The sequence below is a fragment of the Leguminivora glycinivorella genome, chromosome 14 (genome assembly GCF_023078275.1).
Source record: "Leguminivora glycinivorella isolate SPB_JAAS2020 chromosome 14, LegGlyc_1.1, whole genome shotgun sequence".
In the NCBI taxonomy this organism is placed as follows: domain Eukaryota; kingdom Metazoa; phylum Arthropoda; class Insecta; order Lepidoptera; family Tortricidae; genus Leguminivora; species Leguminivora glycinivorella.
The window spans coordinates 14,095,383-14,108,322 of NC_062984.1; the positions used below are offsets into that span (position 1 = coordinate 14,095,383).

The 12,940-nt window shown below is 36.3% G+C and overlaps 1 protein-coding gene across 1 annotated transcript in view; it reads left to right on the forward strand.

The window, feature by feature from the left end:
- LOC125233109 (putative inorganic phosphate cotransporter) overlaps window positions 1–12,940 on the forward strand; it is a 33,299-nt gene extending 20,359 nt beyond the window's left edge. Inside the window, exons 7-9 of the mRNA XM_048138973.1 lie at window positions 5,504–5,720; window positions 8,266–8,504; window positions 12,669–12,940. Of these exons, the coding sequence (XP_047994930.1) occupies window positions 5,504–5,720; window positions 8,266–8,504; window positions 12,669–12,899 (687 nt within the window). The 3' untranslated portion in view covers window positions 12,900–12,940. The remainder of the gene's footprint in view (window positions 1–5,503; window positions 5,721–8,265; window positions 8,505–12,668) is intronic.

The following is a 12,940-nucleotide window of genomic DNA, read 5'->3' on the forward strand; positions in this document are numbered from 1 at the left end:
GTTTTATGAGGCATAAAAGTGAAGTGCTGGAACACTTTAAGACATTTAATGCTATAATACGGAACAAGTTTGGTCACAATATACGCATCCTGCATACTGATAATGGCAAGGAGTATGTGAACAATGAGTTTAAACATTACCTTAACCAAAATGGCATTGAACATGAACGCACAGCACCCTATACGCCCCAACAAAATTCCCGGGCTGAAAGAGAATTACGCACGATCGTGGAAAGTGCACGTTCAATGCTTTACAGTCGCAATCTGCCAATGAATTTATGGGCAGAAGCAGTTGGATGTGCAGTGTACATATTGAACAGGACAACCTCAACACAAACACCTGACAAGTCACCATTTGAGATTTGGTATGGTGAAAAACCAAAGCTGCAACATCTCAGAATATTCGGATCTTGTGGTTTTGTTCATGTTCCTGACGCATGTAGAACAAAACTTGAAAAGAAAAGTAATAAAATGTACCTAGTTGGCTATGAAAATGAAAATTATAGAATGTATGATCCAACTACCAAGAAGATAAAAGTGACACGCGATGTTATATTTGATGAAACCTGTGGTGACAACATTGTTAACAAATCCGCTCTGATCGAAATAGAAGAGTCAGACAGTGAAGTTCCCTCAGGACCTCGGACTACTTCGACTCCAGCGTCAACTCCGCCCAGGGCCGAAACTTCAACTGTAGATGATAGTTTGAAAAGTTGTGAGGAAAATGATGTTACTTTTGAACCAAGTCAGACAGTTAACATACCTGATGTGAGATCCCCTATACTGTTGCGACCTAGGAGGAATATTCATTTCGATGAAGTTAACTTTACTGAATACCCGGTGCCTTCAACATATGAGGAAGCAATGCAGAGTTTTGATGCAATAAAATGGAAGGAAGCAATTAATGACGAGCTTAAGGCACACGAGGATAATGAAACATGGACAATAGTTGACAAAGAAGCTGGAAATGGCAAGAAGCCTATAACATCAAAATGGGTGTTCAATATCAAACAGGACCGAGAAGGCAATATTGAGAGGTATAAAGCTCGGTTGTGTGCTCGAGGCTTCACACAAGTTAAAAATATAGATTATACGGAGACCTTCTCCCCGACTACTCGATATGATTCCATCAGAATCTTACTAAGCTTGGCTGCAAAGCATAATTATAAAATTGTTCAATTTGATGTTAAAACAGCATTTTTGTATGGAGAGCTTGAAGAAGAAATTTTTATGGAAATTCCACTAGGCGTGAATGTAGAAAATGGTAAAGTTTGCAAGTTAAATAAGTCCCTCTATGGGTTGAAACAAGCATCTCGCTGTTGGAATGCAAAGTTTACCAATTTCCTTAAGTCCTATGGATTTACACAGACTGAATCTGACCATTGTGTATTCACAAGTTACATAGATAATGTGAAAATATTGTTGATTATATATGTTGATGATGGTCTCATATTTTGCTCAAGTGAAGAGACATTAAACTTTGTGATAGAGGCTTTAAAAACAAATTTCTGTGTAAGGATATTAGATCTTAATTATTTTGTGGGACTGGAAATAAGTAGGAATGAACATTCCATTCACATCACTCAAAGCAAATACATAGAGCAGATAATTAAAAGATTTAATATGTCAGATGCTCATTCTTGCTCTACACCAGTAGACCCAAATGTGTCATTAACAAACTGTAGTAATGATGGCGAGACAATCAATTTTCCTTTTAGAGAGGCAGTAGGCTCATTGTTGTTTTTAGCCTCAGTGTCTCGTCCAGACATTTCATTTGCTGTTAATCTTGTATGCCGTTATGTAAATAACCCAAGCATAGAGCATGTAAATGCTGTTAAACGTATTATAAGATACTTAATAGCAACCAAACATATTGGTATAGAGTACAAAGGTAGTTCAGACCTGGTTGGTTACTGTGATTCAGATTATGCAAGTGACACTGAATCGAGGAAATCTACCAGTGGCTATATTTTCTTATTGAATAATGGCCCGATTATATGGGCTAGTAGAAAACAACAAACCATTGCTCTTTCCACAATGGAAGCTGAATTCATAGCGGCATGTGAAGCCACAAAACAATTTTTATGGCTTAGACAATTCTTATTAGACTTAGGTGAATCTCTGAATAATATGTTACTGTTGGTGGATAACCAAGCTGCTATAAAATTAATAAGTAATCCTGTGTTTCATCAACGATCAAAACATATTGATGTTAAATATAAGTTTATCCGTGAAAAGGTAGAGCAAGGATTGTTAAAAATTCAGTATGTTCAAAGCTCAAACCAGTTAGCTGATTTTCTGACAAAAGCTCTGCCTTTACAAAAGTTTTGTGTGAACAGAGATCTTGTACTTAGTTAAGCAAATATAGATGTGTATTTTTTTTTGTTTGTTTGAATATGTTGGGACCGGCGTGATGCAACGATATGTAAAATTAGTGGGAGTATTGAGTTTAGATTAAATTAATTTTACATATACCTAGATGTCAAGCCAGTCTCGTTTATTAAAAAAAAAAAAAAAATAGTTCCTAGTTTACTCACCTAGCGCCACTGTCAATGTAACTTTCTCTTGAATCTCTTCGAAAGAAATACCAGTTCAATAAATTGAAGTATATAGAATTTCTTGCATTTTTATTAAAAGAGCGACCAACTTCCTACAAACTATAATATTAAGACGCCACGAGTATTTTTTTACTCAGTTAAACACCGTTGCATACAAACTTTTTCTACGACCATGCACTTAGTTTTTAATAGTTTTCTTGAATAACTTTCGTGAAATTCACACTGTTTCCTGTATTTTGACGCAAAGGTTTGCACTATCAGCTCAGCTGCCCAAAGCCTTCCCGCGCACGCGCGCCGTATCGTTATAAGGCGATGCCATGGTTACAGAGCCAAACAATGCGTTTTCAGTTTTTTCGGTACTGCGTGCATGCGCGGAAAGCCGGCAGACGCTGGCTTTGGGGAGTAGACTTTTATGTAGGGTTTTAAAGATCTATGCACGCCCCTGTAAATGACGAATAACAGTTCGGGAGTAGAAAAAAGTCATTAATGTTATCATTCATATTTTTTTCTACAGAAAATCGAGTAGGTATGAGGTTAACTACAAAACCACTAATAAAAATCTAGTGTTGCCTTTGACGGCATCAAAGGAAATTGTATTCCGTCTAATAATTACATTTATGACCTTCAAAAATACTAAATTAACATTAATAAGATGACATCAGTGGTACGGAAATGGGAACAATCTGTTTTGAAAAGACACTCCACACATACATAGACAATTCTCACATGTAAAATGTAATTTACTTGCTCATTCATAGTCCGAAAATTAACATCCTGTAACAGAGTGTTTTCCTCATTCTTATTAGCATACATTACATATATACTTAAATAAAAAGCGCATCTTTATTACATGGCATACAGTTTCCACGGCTCTTTCTACAATGACAACGTCAAGATTATATTTTCGGAAAAACAGTTGTGGCTGGCCAAAAAATCTTCATTGCTTTTTTTTTTTCACAAATAAACTGTTTAACGCCTGATCAGAAATATAATTATGACTATTGTCAGGAGGGCGCTGTTATTCTAATCTAATGTATGGGACAGTTCAGTATTGGCTTCGTGCGAAGTGCATGGAGGGGGTAAGCAAAGCGATCGCAGTGCTTGCGGTGGTCAAAATCGACACTGAAAGTGGTTTGTCATCTATCAAAACTCATAAAATATAATACAATGTGTAATGATTGAAATGGGGCACCAATGTTGTTTCGTTGTTAATTGTAAAAATAATGGCATAATTATTTTTTTTTTTTTAAAGAAAAAAAAACACAGTTACATAGTACCTTAAATTAAATTTTCGCCAAACTGTGAGACAGTTTGTTGGCGTAGCGCTCAATTAAACTTTAAACTACATTAGATTAGGTACTTTACACTAAGATTAAGATAACAACATTGAAGTAAGTATATAGCAATTGTCAGTCTACGATAACAGAAACTTTTTTATGAAGGTAGATAACTCATTGAGTGTACAACATGGGGCTTAAAACCCGTTATAGTTGGTAGGTTTATACTACAGCAATAGTCGTTGCACGTTCTATACGTTTCTTAGAGCACACTGGAAATTGGATCAAATAACTAAATGGATAGCTGCCGTGAAACGGAAACGTAAGTGATATGTCAAATCAAAACATTATAATAAATTATATTTAAACTTTGTTTACCTAATATTGTTCAATACGCTGTTAGTATTTTTCCTACCGTAAAAGATTATGCTTAAAGATTCAGGTCAGGCCTGGGAATAGGCCCATGTCGGATATTTCTACGGCCGCGGACATGACTAGGTACTCAACTACTCACGTTTAGACTTGTTTTATATGCCACTAGCTCTTTTGCCCGCGGCTCCGCTCGCGGTAAATTCGAAAATTGCGGAATGCTCCATACAAACTTCCACCACTCATTTTAGGGAAGTGGGGGGTTAGAAGGAGACAAAAAGTAGCCTATGTCACTCTCCATCCCTTCAACTATCTCCACTTAAAAAATCACGTCGATTCGTCGCTCCGTTTTGCCGTGAAAGACGGACAAACAAACAGACACACACACTTTCCCATTTATAATATTAGTATGGATTAACGGGACGGAGGTTTAGCGAATACCATATCACTCGCTCGTAGTACTTCTACCATTACTCCTATGTTCTTCAAGATACCTTATATGCCCTGCCAGCACCAATTTATTGCCTCTTTCTGTGGCCTGGGGTTGGAAGTTTATACCGTGAGTAATGCTTTGGAAACTGATTTTTATTATTATATCCATGTCTTTATAATCTATCTACCTAAATTGCACTTGAAATTGTAGCTCTTGTTATTCGATGTATTTAAAATTAACGTAAAATCGTTAAAATATATGTTTGTTTACATGTCATTTTTTGACATTTTCCACTTCAAGTTCACATGGTAGGTGGCGTAATTGTCGTGCACGTAGCCAATAGTATGAAGAAAATAGTTCTAATAAAATTCCGCAACATGGCTCGTAGTCATATATTTCTGGTCAGGCTTTAGTTACTTACATTATTGTTTATTTTAAACTTCGGTAACTAAGTGGGCCATTTTTTTTTAATTTTTCGACCCCACTTTTTTTGGATTTGGAAATTTTATGTGGTTTCCACTCAGAATCGCGAGCTCTTTCATTCCTAATAGGAGAAAAAAGTGACCCAAGGTTATTTTACCGTTCAGTTACCATTTTTTATACATTTTGTATGGCGGTAACGGAATGGAAGATTCGAAAAAATTTATGGAATTCTTGGGACATTTTTTTTCTCCTATCAGGATCGAAAGATCTCGCGATTCTGAGTATGAATCGCGTAAAAAATACCCATCCCACATCCAAAAAAGTGGGGTGGACAACATTGAAAAAAAAATGGCCTAAGTATCCTGTCATAGAAAATTAGGTAACCGCCGTAAGCTTCAGCCGAAACAAAGTCAGGTCTAATGTGACTCATTCTTAATTCCACAGATCGGTCACGATTGGGGCTACTTCACAATGATCACCGATCTGCCCAAGTATTTCTCCGACGTACTCCGGTTTAACATCAAGGAGACCGGTCTCATGTCTGCCCTCCCTTATATGGCTATGTATGTGTCCTCGTTTGTGATGGCTGGCCTGTGTGATCTGTGCATTAAGAAGAAATGGCATAGTATTACCACTGGCAGGAAGATTTACACGACTTTGTGTAAGTAGAGAAACTTTTATCTCAGACTGTACTTTTATACTCTTTTGTACAATACTACGTCGATACCTTTGGGTTCAATTGGCGTAAAAGCCAAAACGCGACTTTACAGGAGAGCGAAAAAACCATTTTTGAAATCGTGTATGTCGTTTAACTTTTAGACTATAAACTGTACAGAAAAATGTTCCATGGGAAAAATGCTTAAAATTTCAGCATGAAATATAATAAATTATCAGCATAAACTGGGCACACTTAGTTTAGGAAATAGATTGGATTTACGCCCAAGAGATTTGCACATTATGGTAGTTACATCAATAAAAAAATATCATTGAAGTATGTTTTGCGACGTATTTCCAGTCTCATTAAACGACGGATCATAACTTTTGGCGTAAATTACGCTAACTTTGAAGATATGTGACGTATTAACCATATAAATTGTTTATTTATATCCATAATCTTTTAATTTACGTACAAAAATACATAATTATAAGTTATATTGTAATGAGAAAAATAATACAAAAAAGTGGGTAACATTTTGTTAACAATTGTCTTTAATTAACATTGTAATAATTAACATGTGTTTAATTGTCCTTTAATTAACATTGTAATTAAAGGACAATTAAACTGTTTCAGTAAGGACTTACTATGGTGTGCGTGTGAATTGAGTGAGCACCCTTTGAAAAAAAAAACAATAAAGCAACATGAAATTTTACTATCTATAGGTAGGTATTACAACTAATTTTACAATGCAAGTGAGTTTCTTATAAAGCAAAATCGCGAGAGTATAAGACAACTAACTAATCTAATTCACTTTCAACTTCGTCTTCTTCGTCGGTCATTGTAAGGGCGTCGACAACATTTCCGTTATGAGCAAATCCAAGAAATCCTTATGGTACATTTTCGGAAAAGAGCCATTTTTGCAAAAAATCTATCAAATAACTACCTATATTATTATTTACCTACTGCTAAATATGCCGCGTAACTTACTGTAGGCTAGTATGCAAAGAATAAAACTAAAAAAGTGAATGTACCTAAGTAGTTTCAAGTCCATGTTAGCAATATATATGTAACTTTCGTATTTATATGTAAATATAAGTATGTAAAACAATTTATGATTAAGTCTATAATTGCTTAAAATGTAAGTACGAGTACTCACCTTTTCAAACTAGCCAACTGGCGTCGTTTAAGTAGTGCATTAAGCATCTCCCTTCGCTTAAACAAAGCATCCAGAGAAGTTTTTCTGCTGCTTTCTTCCATTTCACATTAAACTACTCTCAATATACAAGTAAATAACAACTTAAACAAAAAAACGCACTTTTCAATTTGTGGTATAACATCAAGTGCCGGTCGGGTACCGGTCCAAAACAATAACAAAAGATTTTGAAGAGTAAACGAAACACTTGACAGGTATTTCGATACTATTTATATTAAATGTTAAGGACAGAAAGAGATAAACTTGTATTTTCCTTTTTTTGAACTACCTTACATCAATCTGTTTAGAGAACTACCCCATAATTCATTGGCGTAAAAGCCACGAAGTTAAAACTATTGGTTTATACGCTAATCTTCTTCACTAGTGTTGGAGTTACGCCATGCTGCCTATACACGATAACAATAATACACCTCTAAGTAAATACAGTGACGTATAAACCATCAATCGCAACAATGGCTTTTACGTCAATTAACTAAAACATAAAGGTAATTACGGCTAACTTAAATCAAAATACTAAAGGTGTTTGGTGGTTACATCAGAAGATTGAAATTTTTGATGATATTTTTTGTAACAATCTTGGTCGTATAAACCACAAAATCATAAATTTTGACGAAATTTATATACAGATCGATAGAGCTCTAAATTCCGAGAAAAAGTATATATATAACTCATTTTGGCCAAAATGGCTTTTACGCCAATTGAACCCAAAGGTATCGACGTGTAACCACGTATAACTTAGATGAATTATGAAAAAATTATGAATTATGATAGATGTGAGCTGTCCAACCGCTTACCTCTCTCTGCAATAGTCAACTAACTAAGCATTGCTTATTTATTTAAATTTATCTTATTAAAAGGTCCAGTTCAACTAATATTGTAAAACATATAGATACTCGTAAAGAAGTCAAACTATAGTCACATTGAATATCGGTTCATTTCTTATTTTTAAGAGACAGTACCGATGTACTAGTATTAAACGGATGGAAACAAATCAATTAATTTATAAATCTTAACTGATTTTGAAAGTTTAAGTATATCATTACCATTGAAAGTTTTAGTACTACTATATATGTATATTTATATTATAAATTTAAATAGATATCATACACGAAAGCCGCGTAAACTGAAGACCCGGGTTCGATTCCCGGCTCGGCTACCAGTGGGCCTTGTCGTTTTTTCTTTCATGATACAATACATTTCAATTTATACCATTACTCTTTCAACAAAAAAAGAACATAATATTTTTCCTCATTCCTCAGACATTTAATCGATTCTGATGGACCTGACCCCTAACTCAGCCATAGTAGGTCAATCTAAGGAAAACGTTTTCCCCAGCCTCTTCCGTGCCAGCCGTTTTTATCATGCTGGCCTCGTACTCCGGCTGCAACCGCGCAGAGGCTGTCGGCCTCTTCATAGCCTCCATGGTGTTCATGGCGGGCTTCTATAGCAGCGTCAAGATCAATGCGATGGACATCGCGCCGAACTACGCGGGAACGTGCTCTGCATTTGCGAATGGGATCGCGGCGATTTCGGGAATGGTCACGCCTTATTTGATCGGGTTGTTGACTCCTGATGTAAGTATATTGTTAATATCATTATATTGTTTTGTATCGGTTATATCCGCGTATTATTTCATCTTTTGTAATATACGTTTGTAAAATTGCTATGAAAAATACCAATTTTGGTTTCAACATAGTATGAGGGGGATACCCCCATTTGCCAGAATTTCATTTGCCATAATTTTATTTGCCATCCTATTCAACAATCATAATATTGTTTCTCATAACATCTTATGCCATAATCATTGTTTACTATATTAATCTAGTGCCAGAAACTTTGTTTCCCATAAAGTCAGTTTCCATAATGTCATTTGTCAGAATCATCGAAATCCGTAATTACCACATTCCATACCATCATTTGTCATACAAATTAGCGTCCAGAAAAGTCAATTTCCATAATGTGCTTTGGCAGAATCGAAAACTACTATAATAGGTACTAGAAGGACTAGTGAATGAAACTGCTATCAGAAAGTAGGTTAGGTTAGGTTAGGTTAGAACTGTGACCCCCTGGAAAATGAAACTGCTATCAGAAAGTAGGTTAGGTTAGGTTAGAACTGTGAACCTCTGGAAAAGGAAACTGCTTGAAAAGTAGGTTATGTTAGGTTAGAACTGTGACCCCCCGGAAAATGAAAATACTATCAGACAGTAGGTTAGGTTAGGTTAGAACTGCGACCCCCTGGAAAATGAAACTGCTATCAGAAAGTAGGTTAGGTTAGGTTAGAACTGTGACCCCCTGGAGAATGAAACTGCTGGAAAAGTAGGTTAGGTTAGGTTAGAACTGTGACCCCTGGAAAATGAAACTGCTATCAGAAAGTAGGTTAGGTTAGGTAATAATATGGGCAACAATTAATATGGCAATAATTGCTTATGGCGTTTGAATATTCTATGAAATCATATTATTGCACTTAATAATATGGCTAACAAATAGTATGGCATTGTATGATTATGGAAGGTAATATTCGGATAAACAACGAGTATGTCATATGATTTTTATGGTAAACAAATCATTCGGGCAAATGAAATTCAGGCAAGTTAGATTCGGGCAAATGAATATTATGTTAAATGACTGTCGGGCAAACAATAGACAACCAGTATGAGGAAATTTTGATCTAGCTGATGAACTGTTGACCACAACTCCGCTCTCGTCTACGTTCAGGTCGCGAACCTTAAGGTGATTTTTGAATTTTATGTAGACAAGACATCACTTGTAATATCGGATTTTCCTTTAAGTATTTAATTACTTCTGGTTTTTATTTTAGGTTTTCTCTGTAGGTTTCTAGTGTTCTAGGGTCGTTATGTAAAATAAGACTTTTTACTAATAAATTTTCTTCATTCAAATTCTACAAATTTATAGTAACTACTTAACGAAGCGGATGTTTTTTGAAATGAGGAAAGTAGACTAATTTAACGGTACAAATCATCATCACATCCTAGTTATTAGTTACGCACTCCTCGTGCCGGCTAAAAAAATAGTTTTTGTCTTAAAAGTTCGTGAACTGGCAAAGTAATGCGAGGACGAATCGGCAACCGATTGATTTCCGGGTGAAAATTAGCAAAACTAAATTTCCTATTCCGTTTCACACGACTGGGTTATTTAATCTAACGTTGTTTTTAGGACTTTTAGGGTTCCGTACCTAAAAAAAGAGAAACAGATCGTGTGCGTAAAAGACACAAGTCTACGTAAACGAAGCTCTCACCCGTTTATCACTTTAAATGTGGTTCAAACTCATCCAGTCGGTCTGTCAAGACTCGTTACCTCATTAACTCGTGAACGTGCTGAACTGATATTAAAACCGTATAGGTACTCATATTTACAGTTCCTTAAAGGTATAAAAAAATGAATCTTAACCGCAACTGCGATAAAAAGTGCCCTATATGTGAGTGTGTTTAGTTAAACGTCCCACTTTGTCGGTTACCATTAAGGCGAGATTTGCTTGTATCTTTATATGAATAAACTGACAAAGCGGCTTTATAGCAATCGACAAAGTGGGACGTTTTCCATTATCTACATTTCTAAACTCTTTAGATAACCAAAATTAATTAATTGGGTACTTCCTATTGACCCGGAACCATGAAATAAGGAGGATGATATTATAATACCCTATTATAATTACCTACTTAGAAGTAGGTATAGGTACTGTAACTAAACGTGCAGGAAAAAATCAAACAAATTTAGATTTATAAGATTCCAAATTGTAATTGCCTGGGTCTCTAAAATTAGTTTTCAAAAGGTTATACTTGATTTTCCTTAAACATTCAGTACTGGGGAAACCGTGTGTTCAAAATATCAGTAGTGTACAGACATGCTAAGCAACTTCCTCAGCAAAAAGCCACATGTTACTTATAAAGGACTACGGTTCTTCTTTCTCCCCGGGATGTCCCTTTTCCCCGGGATGTCCCTTCTCCCCGGAATGTCCCTTCTCCCCGGGATGTCCCTTTCTCCCCGGGATGTCCCTCTGGTCCAATTCTTGTGGATAAAATAGAGGATATTTCTCTAAATTCCCAATCCTCCGACCAAAAAAAACGCTTCTCCTATATTGGGTACGAACAACACTAAACTGTTTATTTTTGAATGTCGATACGTTTTTATTAACAAACTAATGGGATAAAAGGCAATTCTTATTAGACAAGATGACAAAACTTTACTAGTTAACTACAGTCAAAGTAAAAATGAGGATAAGTCACAACAATAATTCTCGTGACCATTTGTTTTTAACCCCCGACGTAAAAACGACGCGGTGTTATAAGTTTGACGTGTCTGTCTGTCTGTATGTCTATCTGTCTGTTTGTCTGTCTGCCTGTCTATCTGTTTGTCTGTCTGTCTGTGTGTGTGTCTGTCTGTGGCATCGTAGCTCCCGAACGGATGAACCGATTTCGATTTAGTTTGTTTTTGTTTGAAAGCTGACTTAGTCGGGAGTATTCTTAGTCATGTTTCATGAAAATCGGTTCACTATGTCGCGGTCGGGGGTTTTTTCAAAATATTAATTTTGTGGTTAGGTTATTATATCTCTTTAGTTTCGATTAGCGTTTTACAGTCATGTATGAACATTTCCCATCTTTAAGGAGTCTTTATCACAAAATACTAGTAAAAACTCAATCAGAACACGTCGGTCTGGCTTTCCTAGCGGTGCGATCAGAAGTATACGTATTAGCGGCATTAGCAGCCATTTCCATACTTCCGATCGTCTACAAATACCTACCTCGTCTACTGCTATCCTAGGAAACCAGATTATAATCAAGGGCTTAATTTTGTCGATTAACTTCAAACTCGGGTATATCTATTATGCTTTAAGCCCTAACTTTACTTGCGCCGACTAGAGGGTGGTTGTAGATTTAGACTGTCAGTTCCGAAATACACACGGTAGAGCTAACGCCGTCGCGTCTCATACTTCCATATCGATAAGGTTTGATTTCGTATGCGTCGCATTGCCGTCGCGCGACCATCGTGCGACCGTCGCCCACGCAAGCCACGGCATAACTCGGTGTTCCATTATTGCTTCTAGAAATACTTAAGACGATACGGTAGGGGTCAATTCTCCATACAAACGCTCTCGACTATTTCCTCCCTGGTTTTTGAAGATAGAGCAATAATTTTTTCAACACAGATTGTTATTATTTTTATCTGTGTCGGACCGTTTTGATTTTTTTGATATTCTGCTTTTGAAAGACTCTAGAGCCAATCAAAAATTTCCAAAAACGGCCTTTTTCATTGTAGTGCAAAAAAAGGTGTGATACTCAAGATTGGTAACAATTAACCAAAAAAGCTAAACGGTCCGACATTGATTATTTCATTTTTATTCAGATTCTCAAATTTCGTTCCGATTGATTAAGTTTTGAAGGAGGAAAGAGTCGAGAGCGGAACCTCGATTTTAAAGATTTTTTTGAAATATCTTTTGACTGATTTGTTATTAATGGACAATTTTTTTTTGATAAATCTAGTTAATAACACTTGTATATTTAACTAAAATTCCCAAGTTGAAAGGGGGGCTCCTTTCCATTTTAGCATTTTCGCTACCGTATCCTCTTAAAGAACCTTGCTACTATCTCCGGGATACATACACAATAACTGGCGACGAGGATGGGATCAACCTTAATCAACCTTATAGCACAATGGATTTACCCGAGTTTGAAGTTAAGCGACACTATTAACTTATTTAATTTTCGTTTCTTTCCTTTCAGCAAACAATAGGCCAGTGGCGCATTGCATTCTGGGCAGTATTCACGGTTCTAGTAGGCACTAACATCATTTACCTAATCTGGGGCAGCGGTGAGCCCCAGTGGTGGGACGACGTGGACAAGTACGGTTATCCTCCGGATTGGAAACATGGCCCGCTGAAGAAACGAGCAGTGGACACGGAAAAGAAGATAGTGCACCCGAAACATGACCATTCGCCGGTAGCTAACGACTGAAAATAAAATTGCCTTGAAAATTTATAACATTGCCTACTTTT